General features: G+C 33.6%; 1 protein-coding gene across 11 annotated transcripts in view; it reads left to right on the top strand.

Moving 5' to 3' along the window:
• The window catches only part of FAM135A (family with sequence similarity 135 member A), a 115,946-nt gene extending 101,226 nt beyond the window's left edge, over positions 1-14,720 (top strand). For all 11 annotated transcript variants that reach the window (XM_007484171.3, XM_056818449.1, XM_056818447.1 and 8 more), the window contains 2 exons: positions 10,994-11,107; positions 13,250-14,720. In XM_007484171.3, the coding sequence (XP_007484233.2) occupies positions 10,994-11,107; positions 13,250-13,455 (320 nt within the window). In that variant the 3' untranslated portion in view covers positions 13,456-14,720. The remainder of the gene's footprint in view (positions 1-10,993; positions 11,108-13,249) is intronic.
• Positions 14,721-17,391: the final 2,671 nt, after the last annotated feature.

Raw genomic sequence — 17,391 nt, forward strand, 5'->3', positions numbered from 1 at the left:
AGAATTAGAATTTTTCCTCAGTACCACACTTCAGGAAAATTTCCTAGAAGTAACATTTCTTTCTATTTTACTACTGACTCTAAAGTTCTTTCTCCACAATATAGGGAACAGCCTTCTCACCTTGAAACTTCATTCTATCCCATCTCCACACCTTGGTAGGTCAATTCCAGGTACTCCATGTGAGCATCTTCTTTTTCCCATCTTTCCCCACTCCAACCTCATCCCCCCACCCGAGCCCTCTTTTCGCTTCCTTTTATATGTTGTCTTCTCATTAAAGTTCTCATTAAAGCTCCTTGAGGGCAAGGATTATTGTCATTTGTTACTATATTTGTATTTCTAGACTTAGGATAGTTTATGGCATGCAGTAAGGATTTAATATATGCATGTTGACTGACAGGTAAAGGAAAAATTGAGAGACATTACAAACCACCAGCAGAAAGCCCCCAATTTAGACTCACTGAGAAATATTGTGGTCAAACTTAAAATCCTTTTGTCAGATAACAAAGCATACCAGCAAAAAAGTTTGTCCTTAACATGGTAACCAGAATAAGGCCAGGTCACACAAGACTACTCCTTTTTAATGAAATATCAAAGAAAAAATTAGAATATCATATACTACAAAAACAATGATCAATCTGTACCTCTAAAATAACATCTCACAAAGGTAGACTTTAATTGACAATGGAAAAAAAGATGGTGTTTTAAGCAAATGAGAGAAAATTCAAGCTTTGCTTCAAAAGAAACCAAAACATCATGAATATAGGAAAATTCAGAGACTTATAGGAACTGATTCAGAGTGGGGAAAGTAGAACCAGGAGAGCTATATATACAGGGCCTTGTAATGATGTAAGTGATGACCATTATAGAGCACAACAGAAATCATGCATTTTTTACCAACTGTGTGTTCAGTACTGTGCTAATCATTGGAATTACAAAGGCAAAAGTAAAAGCAGTCCCTGCTGCTAAAGATCTTATGTTCTAATAGAGACATCAGGTACATGTGGAAATATGGAAAAAAATAAATAAAGGGTAGTTTTAGAAGGGGAAATGTACTATTAGCTGGAGTGATTGGGAAAGGTTTTGTTTAGAAAATAGACTCAATATGTCCTTTTAAAAAATCCTTACCTTCTGCCTTGAAATTGATACTAGGTATTAGTTCCAAGGCAGAAGAATGGGTAAGGCCTAGGCAATTGGACGTAAATGACTTGCACAATTAGGTAGTGTCTGAGGCCAATTTGAACTCAGGACCTCCTGTCTCTAGGCCTCTCAGTGCACTGATCCACCTACTTGCTCTTGAGGGCAAAATCAGGCCAAAGCAGAATATTGTTTTCAGATGACTGATATGCTTTCATCTTGTTAAAGAAATGCAATGATATGACATATATAACCCAGATCCGATTGCTTGGCAGCTCTGGGTGGGGGGAAGGGAAAGGAGGAAGGGAAACAAATTCGGTCGTATAGTTTAGGGAAACTTATGTGGAAATTTGTTATTATATATAATTGGTAAAAAAAAATTTTTTCAGATGCTAGATTGGATAAGAAATAATTCAGATTGTCATAGTATATCAGAAGATTTTGATCAATTTTTGTTATTATAAAAGATGGTACTTTAGTTAATACCAAAAAACAAAATTGGTGTTTTGTTTTTATTTTAAGACTAGGAAGTTGGATAGGAAAAAATAAACCAGTTTTATGACTTTGGATAAGTCATTTAATGTTTTGGGGCCTGCTTCTTATCTGTAAAATTAGATAATTAGACTATATGATCTCTAGTTTCTTTACCAACTCTAATAAAAGTTCTGTAATTCAATGAAACTCCCTTTCATAAAATATACTTATTAAGAATTCCAGTATCATAAACCAGGAAAAAGAACAGGACAGGAAGATAAAAACAAGAATAGTAGAGGATGCATGAGAGAAACCAGCTCCTTAAACAGAAGTAAATTTTCTGTCTTCAAAAATTCTTCTAGTATTTTTATGCCTCTTAACTGCACTTTCCATTATTTTCTTTGAAATGTATTTTTTATGAGTATTCTCTATAGTAACTACATTTTAAATTACTAAATATAGATATATATATGTGTGTGTCTTATCTTCGTCATATTATTAACTCCATGATGTTAGAAATAACATAATGACTTTTTTATTTCCCCTCAGAACCATCCATAATGCTTTCTACATAATAGTTATTCAGTAAGTGATTGTTGTCAAGGAATGTATAGTGTGGTATTAAATAATAAGTTGATCTTTCTCTTCCTTGTATCACTCATTGCATCTAGCACAATTCCTTCACATTACAGGTTTTTAATATATATGTATAATGAATAATGAAAGATTCAAACAGACCACCTAAGGTCCTATGGGGAAATGATGGTCTGTCTGAAATAGTCCATCATGATACTGAAGTGCTTTCAAGATCCTATCTTCTTGGTCTTTTAATTTTAAAAATCAATTGCTACCAGTATTTGAGATATTTAAGCCTCAATGGTTATTATTCTGGCTGAGAGCAGAATTATGTTGGCTACACTTAAAGCATGTAAATTTCCAGTGAACAGATTCTGTTCTCTATTGACTTGTAATGAAAGCTAGTTGTGCTCTAAGGGAAATAACTATTATTTCAGGTAAAAGTCTAATACTAAAGCAAAATGAACTACTAGCTAAGAATCTAATTGTTAAGAGTTTCACAAATAGGTGGTCACTATTTTAAGAATTCCTAAAACAAACAACTGAGAATCTGTTTTCCAGCTGCAGAGATCTGACTAAGTATAATGATTAAGGAATTCTATTGTGCTGCTATAGCACAAAATAATTTTATTTATTTATTACCAAATGTAGCCATAAGTTACATACCACAAAGCTTTTCAGGAAAAGATGTCACTTTTGATTTACAAACATCTTATATTGTTATATACTTATGGTTTTGAAAGAATATAGAAAAATTAGAAGAACTGAAGTTATTTTTGTCAGTCTAATAGAAACTAAAATGTTTTATAATATTAAAAAGTTAACTTTTATTTTCTTTGGAATGCTATTCACATAAGCATAATGACTTAACCATCTTCAGTATGAGCACTCCAGTTGACACCATGTTCAACTTATTTTAAAACTGAGGAAGAAACCCAGAGCCATGGACTAGGAAAACATTTTGTTGTTGTTCAAGAATAAACATTAAAGATGAAGGTTAACATAGCCATAACAAAGATTGTTATTGTCCATCAGTCATGTCTGACTCTTTGTCAACCAGACCATAAGCACAACAGTTCTGTCTGTGGGGTTTTCTTGGCAGAGATACTAAAGTAGGTTGCCAATTCCTTCTCTATTGGCAAACAGAGTTTAAGTGATTTGCCATGGGTCAGACAGCTAATAAGTTTCTAAGACCAGATTAGGTTTTTTGATTGCAGGCCTCTGCTTTATCCCCTGAGGAACCTAGCTACAAAGATTAGGGTTCAACAATTCAAAGAAAAGTTTTTAAGAACTAAGGTTGACTATTACCTAATAGATAAATGCCCACATCCTATGTAGTTATATAGTTCTGGAAAGAACTGTAAATTATTAACTATTTTATCAGATTGTTCTAAATCATTAATTAGAGAACTTAAAATTGAAACAACTTAAGGTTTTAGTACATACAAGCAAATTGACAAAGACAAAAGATAGGAACAATATGTGTTGAATAGGCTGTAGAAAGATAAGAGCACTGATTCATTTTACAGGGGATAAGAATTAGTATAACCATTGTGTGGGAAATGGTTTGGGATTATGCAAATAAAATGGCAAAGCTATCCAAAGCCTTCGACCTTCTAGATATTTCAGTGTTAGATATATCCTCCCTTAATTAAAAGGAAGGCCTCATATCTACCAAAATACAGCAGCGCTTTTTATGATCACAAGGACCTGACAACAGAGTAATTGTCAGTTGGGGAAATGGCTAAAAAGCACTGACATATGAATGTAATGAACTACTACTGTGCTGTAAGAAATGAAAAATATGATGAATGCAGAACAGCATGAAAAGACTTAACATGAAGCAATGCAAAGTGAAGCAAAGAGCCAAGAAAACAATAAACACAATGACTACAACAATTTAAAGGGAGAGAATAATCACAAAACAATTAAAAATAAATGTTTCAAAATTACATAGATATACCCTCCAAATAGGATATCTAAGATGCCTTCCCCACTTCTTTTGCAGAGGTGGGGAGGCAAGAAGGAGAATGGATTCACAGGTATGAAATGTTGTATATGTTGTCAGATTTTTTTTAATGTATTGATTGATTTTGCTGATTATTTTTGTCTTAAAAATTAATTTTTTGTTGTTATAAAGGATTGGTATCTGGAAGGGCAACAGAAAGGAATATAAAGGGCAATTTAGGCAATGTAAAGTGAAGCATCTACATTCCACAGTTAATAAAGTGCTGTACAAGTCAGGAAGACCTGAGTTTCAAATTTATTTTCAGCCATATATCAGTAAAATCATTTTTAAAAGAGGTAATTATGGTTGTCTTTTAGCATTGTATTTAAATATTGAAAAGTGTAATTTTTAAATATGTCCATAGATATTATATGAAATCCCAGAATATCCATACATATTTTATGTACAGATAAATATGAGTATGTGGGCATATATGTATATGTATACCTTAAGTACTTAAATGGTCCTATAATCTCACTAATGTAGATACTCCCTCTATATTCACTTCTTTGTCCTTTTCTAGAAATCTTGCCATTAATTCTCCATAAGAGATTTACCTGAGGCATTTTTAACACCCTCAGACATTAGTTGGGAATTCAAGGTAAATATTTGTTAACTTTCTCTTGACCTGACCAGCTTCCTTTTTCAATCAATCATTTTCTTAGTAATATCTCTTATGCCATTTATTACACACAATTTGGTAATAAACTGCAGTCTACATACACTACCATGCGCCTTTCTTTCCATTGTCTTTTAAGCCACCTGCAGTTCTGATTCTTTTGCTTATAACCAAACTTCCATGATTTACATCTACAGAGTATCATGAGAAGGATATTGTGATTAAAAAATCATGGAATTTCTGTCAAGGTACAGTTTAAGATGATTGAAAATACTATGTAATTTCTCAAATACAACTCAGCTCTTTTTTTCTTCCCATTCATTTCTGAGCCCATTTCATTATCTATTTAATGCCAATCCATAATACATATTATGGACTCTATTAAGTACCTGTCTTTAATATAATCAATTATGTTAACTCAGTGGACTATTACTTGTATTCTAACAAATAGGCATCATTCATCTGGGTTGTGCTTATTTTTCTGTGTATACTATTAGGTGATAATTTTTAGCTATTTTCATTGAGGAAACCTTGTCCTGGACTTTTGGTGCTCAATACAATTAGTATAAAGTCATTTGGAAAACAGCATTCTTCTGTAGAATATGCCATTCATAGGAAATCTCTGCATTTTAGACTCTGCATAGGACGTCTTCTATGACAGTGGCATACATCTCTATGGTTTTAGCTCAGAGATGGTTTTAGCTCAGAGATTCTTATATAATCTTATCATTTATTTGGGGAGACATCTTGTTGGTGAAGAGCCTGTAAAGATACATTTTGAATTATAATCAAATGCTTTTTTTTTTCAACATTAGTGAACATAAACACAAGAGAATCTTATGTTCTCCACACCTTTCAGTCTGTTAAATTAAGGTGAAGATGGAAAGTCTTCCTGTTTACTATTAATAATAAAAGTTAAACAAAAGTAGATTCTGTTACTACTTGTCACACATTTTGTAAAGAGAATTCCTGTTTAGGTATGATTTGGACCAGAAATCATCTGAGGTTTCTTCATAGCATCTTATGGTACTTTAAAGGGATCTTTGAAGCCATATAATTCAGTATATACCCAAGAAGGAATCTTCTGTGAAGGTATAAGAAGTAAAGGGTTTTTGTCTCTAGTGATTTAATTAAAGAGATTAGGATAACTAGAGTTCTAAGTTTATCAGTCTTAGAAAGGAGAGCAAAACTACAGATGAAACCACCCCCTTGTCCTTTACGGTTCTAAGATGATAGAGCATACATAGCATTGATGTAGAGCACCTGTATCAGTTTCCATGGCTTATTACTGCTAAACACTGGGGAATTAAGAATGAAGGGAGCCAGGGATATGGGTCACTAAATACTTTGTGATCAGGTCCCCAAGGTCAGAATATCACAAGGTTTTGAATCTATAGACTCACTCCAGAATGGCAGGGAAAGGAACTCTTCCAATCAACCAACAAATATTCATTGAATATCTACTTTTATGCAGGTACTGTACTGGGCACTGAAGGTACAAAAACAAAAATGAAAAAGCCACTGCCCTCTAGGAGTTTTTATTTCAGTGGAGATAGCATGCACGCGCGCGCGCACACACACACACACACACACACAAAATCCAATAGTAGAGAGATATACTAACAACTGAGAGGATCAGGGGGAAAGTCATGTAGAAGGCTGTACTCAAGCTTAATTTTTAAAGAAATAAGAGAATAAGAGCCTGAGGCAGAGGTGAGGAAGGAATGTATCCAAGCATGGTGGACAGCCAATTCAAATTCATGGGACAGGAGATTGAATATTGTATGTGAGGAATAGCAAGAACAAAAAGCCTAGACAGGAAAGTGAAGGAAGGGGAATAATTACAGAAAAATAGTAAATAGTTTTAAAAGTCAAACAAAGGGGTTTTTATTTGATACTAAAGACAGTAAGGAACCACTAGAACCTATTGAGTTAAGAGAGTAACATGATAAGATCTATACTTTAAGTAGTTCATCTTATATCAGATGAGTGTGATGGATGGATTGAACAGGAGAGAGACTTGAACCAGGAAGAAACTAGCATGTACATGCTGTAATGGAAGTAAAGTTCAGTTCTTTTCAGTTTGACTCCCACAATTCCTTTCTTACCTAGAATCCTTTCCTGGGACTTATCTCAAATTTCCCTTCTTACTCCTAATGCTAGAAACCAGTCTTATCCCTAACTTACATTCCTACATTATATAAGTTTATACAAATCCAAGATGGTTGGTATTGCAATAGTTCAGTCAAGAAGTAGTGAGGGCCTGAATTAGTGTGGTGTTCATTCAAGAAGAAAGAATGTGATGAATGCAAGAGATATGGAGATAGAAATGAAAAGATTTAGCAGCTACTTGGATATATAGGTTGAGAGTGAAGAGTTGAGGATAACACTAAATTTGCAAACAGGTTGATTGGAAGGATGATAGGACTTTAGAAAGAAATAGTAGGAAAATTGGAGAAAGGCATGAATGTTGAAGGAAAGATAATGAATTCTTTTGACATGTTGAATTTGAGATCTACATGGGGCAAGCAGTTTAAAATGTCCTGAACAGCAGCTGGTGATGTGCAACAGTTAAGAAAAGACTAAGAATGGATAGATCTTGGTGTCATCAAAACATTGAGATGATGATAAGCCAGTTGAGACTAATGAGGTCCCTAACTAAGAGACTATTGAGAAAGAAGAAGACCCAAGACATAGCCTTAGGGCACAACCCACAGCTAGAAGCATGATATTGTGATGAACCAGAGAATGAGAGCTTGGACAGGAGAACCAATGAAGCAAGGTCACGAAAACCTAGAGAAGGCAAGAGGATCCAAAAGGAGAAGATAATTTAACATACCAGGTACTGCAGACAAATGAGGAAAGATAAAAACTGAGAAAAGTTATCAGATTTTTCAGTTTAAGAGATCATTGGTTACAACATGGAAATAGGTTTTGATCAAGGACACTTGCAATACCCAGTGGAATTGCGTGTTAGCTATGGGAAAGGGTGGGGAGAGGGAAGGGAGGAAAGGAATATGATTCTTGTAACCAAGGAATAATGTTCTAAATTGACTAAATTAATTAATTAAAAAAGAGAAATCATTGGTAATTTATCATTGCCTTCTGTCTTAGAATCAAGTTCTAAGGCAGAAGAGCCATAAGGGCTAGATGATGGGGGAGAGGGGATAAATGATTTGCCCAGGGTCACACAGCTAGCAGGTGTCTGAATCCAGATTTGAACCCAGGACCTCCCATGTCTGGACCTGGCTCTCAATCCACTGAGCCACCCAGCTGCCCCCTTTTCTAGGACTTTAGCTGTAAAAGAGAAGAAAACTATAGGATAGCAGCTTTAGGGATAGTAACAGGTTAAATTTGAGAAGATAATAAAGGTAGAAGGGAAGGAACTAATAGGTAGAAACCGAAGATGGAAAGTGGTGGTGATGATAGTGAGGCCAATCTACTGGAGATTAGAGAAGATGGGATCAAAAGTATATGTTCAGGGCCAGTGAGGTGTCTCAGTGGATTGAGAGACAGAAAAGCCTATGTATGCTCAAATCTGGTCTCAAGACACTTCCTAGCTGTGTGACCCTGGAAAAGTCACTTAATCCTCATTGCCTGGCCCTTACTGCCTTAGAATCAATAGTGATTCTAAGAAGGAAGGTAAGGATTTTACAAGGGGAAAGTATATGTTCATTATAAACTAAGATAAAGGAGAGAATTAAGGAGTTATGTCCAAGGAAAAAGGGTAAAGAGGGAGCTTGAAACAAAAGGTTCTGTCTCAGCAAACAATGAGGCTAGGTCCTCAATTGCAAAGATATGGGGAGGGGTGTGGTGGAAATTTCAAAGAGAAATGAGTATGAAATAGCTTCTATAGCCATTAAGATAAAAAGTCAAGGTGAAGAAAAAGGATTGCTCCAAATCAATACAGTCAGCTTGGTTGCAGAATTTCATCCAGCTCAGTGCATTAGCACTTCAGTAGGATTGGAGGAAGAGCATGATGATGAAAATGATCTAAAGTTGAAATTTGGCAAAAATGATGTGAGATTAACAGCAAGTAGGCAAGGATCTAAAATTAGAAAACAGTGTAGAATTCATTGGTCGGTTTATAACATTAAGATTGAAACCGTAGGAAAGCAGTAATTAGAGTGCGGATGATAGCCTGGAAGAATACTAGGGATGGAGGAACTAGAGATCCCCTTGATGATGGTGAGTTAGTTGGAATAAGTGGAAGTAGAACACTTGTAGGTGATGGTGAGATCAAGAGTTTTACCATTCTAGGTGTAGCTGAGGTGAGTGGCACAACAAATCACGAGAATCAAAGAGTCCAAGGAATTTGGAAGTTAGAATGTTTATAGAGATATCTACATGTATGTAGAAGGCATATGAAGGTAGAAGTTGGAATAAGAAGTCTGTGAGCCAAACATTGTACTCCTGGGCAAAGGAAAGAAAGTTACTTGAAGGTGGCATTTTTGGATTAGATGATAAATCTAGATAAAGCAAACTTCATATAGCCTGTCTTTAAGGAACTTACATTTTACTGGGGAGATCCATAACACTAGGGAGTGGTGACCAAAGCATCTTTGATATAAGCAATTACAGAGATTAGGTGGAGCTAAATATATAGATCAGTATATTGCCTGGCCCTTTCCAGTAGCAATAATAATAATGATGATCACATAATTATTGAGCAAGAGGCAGAAATGAGAAATTTGTATTCTGGCCTGTGAGAGTTTATTCCAGATCTATACCCATGTTCCCATGTTTTGAAACATGATCTGGCACTGGCTGTAAGCAAAATATATTGAGTATTTAAGGATAACTAACACAAAAAAATGTAATATTTTTTATCATTTTTCTCTATTTCTTATCAACTATGCTTTAATCTTTAGTTAATAGTTTAGTACCCTTTAGAGATTATTTCCTTCTTAAACAATGTGGAAAATACTCAGAAAATCTCACTTTGCCTGAACATATGGGTTTTGAATATTTGAATTTGAATATATGAACTGGGAGAATTGGAGGGGATAGGGAATAGTTTCCAACTTAAGTGTAAGTAAATTACATATAATTCAGTCACCATGCAGTTTAATACTTTGCTCCATTATAGGGTATTAGCATGAAATAAGACCATACCATGATGGAACAGTCAAAGCAATTAATTCTTCAACAAATTTAACAGTCATGATAGTAATCCTGACCCTAAATTCCTATAATTTCCTTTTCTTCACAACCCTACTAACTTCACTTAATTCCTTCCTTTAACACAATATAAATGTTTTATTTAATGCATATTTCAAATATATGCCCCAAATATTTTTGTAACAGTCTGTCTTAGAGCCCAAACAGAAATACATGGGTAAGGGTAGTTATGATCATGATGTGATTTAGCTGACATCACTGTTTCTGCTACCCACCTGGCTATTGATTTTGAATATCTATCTATTGAATGGGCAACGAGGTGGCAGAGTGCTTAGAGTATTAGGCCTGGAGCAAGGAAGACTCACCTTCCTGAGTTCAAAACTGACCTCAGACATTTGCTGGTGTTTGACCATAGGCAAGTCACTTAACCCTGTTTGCTTCAGCTCTTCATCTATCAAATGAGCTAAAGAAGGAAATGGTGAACCACTCCAATATCTTTGCCAAGAAAACCCCAAGTGGAGTCAAATTAACTGAAACAACAAGTATTTAACATCTATTAAATACTTAGTATTCATATTCCAAAGTCTAAACACTGGGTAAATAAAAGGAGGTTAACTGAACATGAAGTAGTAGTTGAATTCATTACAGCAAAAAGATTTTACTGAATCTTTGTAATTCAAGTTATCAGGTTCAAATTTTAATTTCTTTTGTTTAAAAAATAAATATGTGAGGTAGCAGCTAGGTGACTCACTGGATTGAGAACCAGGCTTGGTGATGGGTGATCTTGGTTTCGAATGTGACCTCAGACTTTTCCTACCTGTGTCCTACTCTGGACAAGTCACTTAACCTCCATTGCCTAGCCCTTGCCACTCTTCTGCCTTGGATCCAATATAAAGTATTGATTCTAAGGTGGAAGGTAAAGGTTTTTAAAAAATAAATGTGTATGAACAACATTTTTATTAGAAAAGTCTGCAAAATTTATTATTTTCTAAAAGTTGTATGTTATGAAATCATGTACATTTTTAATGATTGATGTCTTTCTCCATTCTTCATCTTCACAGGTCTTCATTACTTCAAAAATGTAGTATTGGTAGGATCCCTGCAGGATCGTTATGTTCCTTATCATTCTGCCCGTATTGAAATGTGCAAAACAGCTTTAAAGGACAAGCAGTCAGGTAATTGGGGAAATTGCATTATGGAGCAAATAAGGGTAATGTTTTACATAATTGTAACTTTACAAGTATCTTTTTTTCTTAATTGCTTTTTCCTAACCTTTTTTTAATGCCTTTTTTTCTCATTGAATCTTCCCCTTAATTTACTATATACAGTCATAAAATTACCATCTAAAAGAGATCACCTCAAAAGATATGATTCAGTCCTTTAATTTTGCATATTAGAAAATTGAGGTACAGAAAAATTAAATAATTTGAATACTTAATTAGTTAATAACAGACCCAAAATTAAAACTCTGATCTCCTGACTTGACAATATAGTGTTTTTTCCAGTTTGTCAATGAAAGACCATTATTTCAGTATTACTGGGGGATGAGATCAGGAGACAAGTAATTAGACTCTTCCCATATGAAAAACTATATTTGGCATTTTTTCTATATGGTATTTTGCATAAGCCAACAATAATACATAAGGCAATGCTAAAGCAACTGTGTTAAATAAGGGTCTTATGGCAAGGAGAGGACTGTGATAATATACTCAGAGAATCCTAGTGAATCAACTTTAAAAATAGTTGAAATAGTGAACAATATTAGCAAAGTTGCAGGATATAAAACCACATAAATCACCAGCATTTCTATATAGTACCAACAAAGCCCAGCACCAAGAGATAGAAAGAGAAATTCCATTTAAATTAATAGCAGATAATATAAAATACTTGAGAATCTACCTGCCAAAATAAATCCAGGAAATAAATGAACTCAATTACCAAACACTTTTCACACAAATAAAGTCAGATCTAAACAATTAGAAAAATATTAATTTCTTATGGGGAGAATGAGCAAATATAATAAAAATGATAATTCTACCTAAATTAATTTATTCAGTGTCATACCAGTCGAATTGCCCCAAAATTATTATGTAGAACTAGAAAAAAATAACAAAAATAAGAGCGTAAAAAGGATGTGTTGGCTTCCAATTTGCACTGCTTCAAGAATCTAGCATGATGCATTAACACAGTACAAACCCTTATCAATACACATTCTCTTTCTCCCCTCCTTACCCCCACACTACTTTCTTCCTTTGCATCTGCTCCCAACATTACATTTCTACTACCACCTCTGCACTTTAATACTGTCTTCTTACTTAACATAAGGGTCATAAACAAATGGTTTCTGTCTCCTATTTACCTATTTATCTGTTAAGTTTAGCTTTACTAGTAGGGAGAAAACTGTTAGCTCTTTTTTATTAGCAGTACAAGTAATAAACCAATGTTGAAATAGCAAATGTCTTCTCCCTAGGTAAGGCAGTTCACATTTATAAATAGTAGCTATATTTACTGCTTAATAACACTCATTAACTAAAATTGCAGAGGTCTAAATATAAGCAGCTTTGGAATAAAAGGAGAGAAAAACACTTAATAAGCCTTTATAACAAAGACTTCTGTAAGGTGTTATGTATTTGGGGAAAGATAAACTTATATTGCTCTTCTGGCTACTAGTGGACACCACTTAGTCTCCTTGAAAACAAACTGAAAATTAAAGCTACCAAAATATTTTTAAGGATCTCCTGATTATTCACAATGATTTATCATCTCAGTGTGACCTAAGTTCAGATGAAAAAGCAAACATGCAGAAAAGTTGTAACTCATGATAGATTTAACATAAAATTTTTAAAATTGTACTTTATACCCAATGTAAGTCTACAGTTCCATCACAGCCTTCTCTTTTGTTTCTATATTGTAATATTCCTATTAATTTGTATTTTTCTTATAATAAAAATAAATTTTAAAAAATTTAATTAGCTTAAGTTATACAACTAATATAATCAAATTATATTAGAAAAGCATGTTAACTGAAAAATAGCACTTGATTTAGGCTTTATGTTAAAAAACTAAATAATCTGTTAAGATTAAATGACAGTTTTGCTTTGCACATGTAATACAGCTAAGAAAAGACAATGAACATATTTTCTTAATAAAATCTTAACAAAACACTAGAATTTTTATATTAAAACGAAATACAATTAGCCACTGTAAATGTTAATACAGCCAATACTATTTTTGCAAAATAAAAATTTTTTATATTATACATGTTTTCCAAATTTTATATAATTTCAATTTACTCTCCTTTTTCTTTTTGTTTATAGGACCAATTTATGCTGAAATGATCCAGAACCTCCTTCTCCCAGTTCTGCAAAGCAAGAACTGTAACTTGGTTCGATACAATGTCATCAATGCATTACCCAATACAGCCGATTCACTTATTGGGAGAGCTGCACATATTGCTGTTCTTGATTCAGAAATATTTTTAGAAAAATTCTTTCTGGTGGCTGCTCTAAAATATTTCCAGTAGCCAAAAAGCATTGTTAGAGTCTTGGCAATTACCTCATTCACCAATGAATCAAATAATGTGTGGTATTAAACTGTAGCTGCCACTGAGTTTCAAGAAATATTTATACTTTTTATATGGAAGATAATTTATATCATCCATGCGTTGAGCTTTTTAAATACCAATTTTACTTTTTAGGTAATGTGGCTGTGCAATATTTTTTTAATTTTATTCTTTTTACTTTTCTATTACTTTTTTCTCATATTTTTGGTACTTAATTATTCATAGTGAAGATTTAAGCACAGTGTGTATATTTGGTTGTTTATTATTGACTTCTCATCTGCAAAAGTTCCAGCATATCCTATGTTATATTAGAAGTTATTATTACCATAATTGCTTTGGTTTTTAATTCTAATATTGAGGTATTATGCAGGTAATTATGTTGAATTTTACTTATAGTTTTAGAATGTTTTAACTGGAAATACAATTATGGCTGCTAAAATATCATATATTTGAAAACTGTCTATAGTCTGAAATTCACCATTAGTTTATGAGCATCCCATGCTGTTTGCTCATACATCCAATAGTGTCCTACAGGTTTTCTAAAAAAATTATTGTTGTCATTATTCTTAAACATATGCCATGTCTGTAGAAATGTATTTTCTACATTTGATCTCAAAAGCATATTGTTTTACATATTTACTTTTATTACTGGAACTTTTAATGTTCAGAATCTAGCAGCATATAAGGATTTTTGAATGTTTGAATGACCGCTGCCTTGAGTTAGTTAGAATTTTGCTAACTTTGGTAATATTTCTCGTATTCCCTGAATACATTTCTTTAAATTTACTTTTTTCACGGACTTCCTTATATGTACATATAATTACTACATGTTAAAATTTCTGCAATACTTTTATGAAGTTAGATGATTTTTAAATATTGTTAAAAAGATTTTATTGAAATACAGAATATTGTAAATAAAATGACTCATCTTGAAATGGAACAAAATTATTAACTTCACGTTTGGTGATACAGATACCAATGTTTTTGATAATATGAAAATGTTTAAAAGTCTTTTAACTTTTTACTGGTGCTGAGTAGCATAATAAGGTTCAGTATTTTTCATTTCCCCTTTTACTTATTCAAATGATAATGCACTAAAGTGGATAGTAAGTTCACTAATTGTGGCAAACAATTTTTAAAAGATAATTTGTTGTACAACTAATGCATGCTTATTTTTAGCATTATGTTATTGCATCTGACATTAATAAAATTAATGTAAAACTCTAGTAGGAGCAGTTAAAACAACAAATCTCATTCTAATTTCATAATGCAGGGAGCAGATATGTTTGTATGCCACTTAAACACAATGTCAAATAGTTCTCCAGTTTAGCATGATTTTATAACAGATAAAATATGTAAAATTTTTCCCCTTGATTTGAAAAGTTACATGTGCATAGATTCATTGAAAGTTACTTAAATGATCCTACCAAATAGAATTTTGCTTTTTTATAGATATATTTGAAAAATTCATCAATCATCTCAATGGTTAAGATGATAAAGAGTGATTATTTTTACAACAAAAATTGCTTTTTCATTTTTACATTGCCTCATTCCTGAATATGGGGTAAGAGTTCTGCTAAATTTGAACATGTTCCAAATATTGTGTAATTTTTCTTGTAATTGTCCTTTTAGCAGTTGAGAGGACTCATGATTTTTTCTATATTGTCCAAAAATAGTTCACAGTTAGATGTTGGGCATTTTTCTATTCTTTTTCAATTTTCTTTAAATTTATGGGCTATTTATAAAATAATCTTTCTTTTTAAAAGTGGCATTTTAGTACCTTGTAATTTTAATTGTTTTAAAATATATTTGGTCTTCAGGACCTGAAATGTAACATATTAACCTTTGTTAAGCCTAGGAATCCGTGAAACTACCCCCAGATTTAGAATGAAGAGACTCTTCACTATGACCATAAAATATTTTAAAAGTGTTTTATATTATGTGTTTTTAATGGCTTTGTATAACAGGAAAGAGAGAGATTTTACTTTTAATGTGACCATATTTCTCTTAAGAGACATTTAGAGATAAATGAAGTATGATGTAGAAAGGCTTTTATAAAACATCATGGTTTGTAGACTTTATCATCCTAGGTCCTGAGTTCAAATCCTGCCTCAATTTCTTAATACCTCTGTGGCCTTGGATGATATGATTAAGGAAACTAAGGCCCAGAGAAATTATCCATAAAACAAGAGGGTTACATGGTGTCTTAGAGCCATTCTAGTTCTAAGTCTATGATTATATCAGTACTGTATTGCCCCCCAAAATATTAGTCTTCTAGAGGCAAAATCTAAAGGTCAACAAAGTATCTTCATGGTTGGTGGTTTTCTGTTTCAGAAAGTGATTATAGAGTTAGGTTCTGACATTTTTCTAATTTTGCCAAGTCATATAGGCAGAGCTGTAATTGGGAATTTGCACCCTGGGTAAGTACCACCCTGTCTGGGACAAAGTGTTAACACTTTTAGTTGAGGAAACAGTGGCAAAACACCACATCATGTAGGAGATCGGGGCTGAAGACCACTATATGACCCCAGAGCAAGGGAGTGGGGAGATACTCACCTTACCCTACCATCTGCTAGCTTCCTATTGAATTATTCTTGCTGATGTAGGAAGCATCCTTTAATGCTGATGCTGTCATGCTCAAAAGTTGGTGCTCTCTCAATTCATCTTGGAGAAAAGATCCTCTCTCTCCACCCTTGTTATAGCTCTAGAAAGGATCTTAATGCTCTTAGCAGGAGAGATCTTATTGGAAAGTAAGGATCATGGGGGGGGGGGGTATTCCCATAGTACCTGTCACAGTATTTTGCTGAGTAATCATTTAATAAATATTCCTTGATTGCTAAAATATATTATTTGATAATCTTATGATCTCCACTATGAAGTCTTTGGGAATTGATTAAATACTAACATAACTTTTTGGGTAATTTCAAATCTTTTCCTTTACTTTTTTTCACTCAAACTTCCCTCCAAAGGAAAGAAAGGAATAGAGATTAATTCGACATCTGAATAGAGTAAACACTGATTTAAAGCAAAGAGGCATATAAGTAAGGAAATGTGTATTTTGCCTTCCTGGCCCAGTTTCCTTACTCCCAAAGCCATTTCGTCCTAGAGCTTCCCTCAGGTATAGGGGCCTCCTCTCTCTTGAACATCCACAATCTCTCAGACTACCTGAACTTGAAGCACCCTTCTGTAAATCTTCCTTTTTATTATTTGTGAACTTCCATTTCCTTCATTCCCCTCCTGGACCTACTCCTGGCTTCTGGACTTCAAAACCATTCTCTATCTCACTGAGTACCTTCTTCCTTACTTTTCAGCTCCTAAGTGTTGTATTCCCCTATTAAAATGTAAATTCCTTGGGGGCAAGAACTGTCTTTTTGCTAATATAAGTGCTTATTTCCTTCCTTCCTTTGATAGAGGCAGACACAGGGAAGGGCAAGTGACAAGTGGTATATTTGGGGTTTCCTTTCAAGTTTCAGATTTGTGGCTGAAACACAGGGAAAGAATTAACTTCAGCCTATTCTTCCTTACCTGAGTTGGAAGTGTTTTGTAGAGAGCCCAGAGAAAGTAAAAACTTTAGGAGAAAGTTTTCTAATAGATTCATTCTGTGTGATCTGAAGTAAAACCTAACTTGATTAGACTATGAGCCTTCTAAAATCTTTTTTTAAAGAGATGAAACTATAAACAAGACAAGGTTTATGGTACAGTAACAAGAGCCCTGAACTTGCAGTCCAAGGCCTATAATCAAAACCTGACTCAAGACCTTCAAGCTGTATGAGCCTAGGCAAATCACTTAACCTCATTCAGCCTTAATTTCCTTATCTCTAAAACAGGGATAATAATAGCATTTACATCACTGAGTTGTTAATGTCAAATGAGATAACATGTAAAGTTCTTTGCAAA

The sequence above is a fragment of the Monodelphis domestica genome, chromosome 2 (assembly GCF_027887165.1).
Source record: "Monodelphis domestica isolate mMonDom1 chromosome 2, mMonDom1.pri, whole genome shotgun sequence".
Lineage (NCBI taxonomy): Eukaryota > Metazoa > Chordata > Mammalia > Didelphimorphia > Didelphidae > Monodelphis > Monodelphis domestica.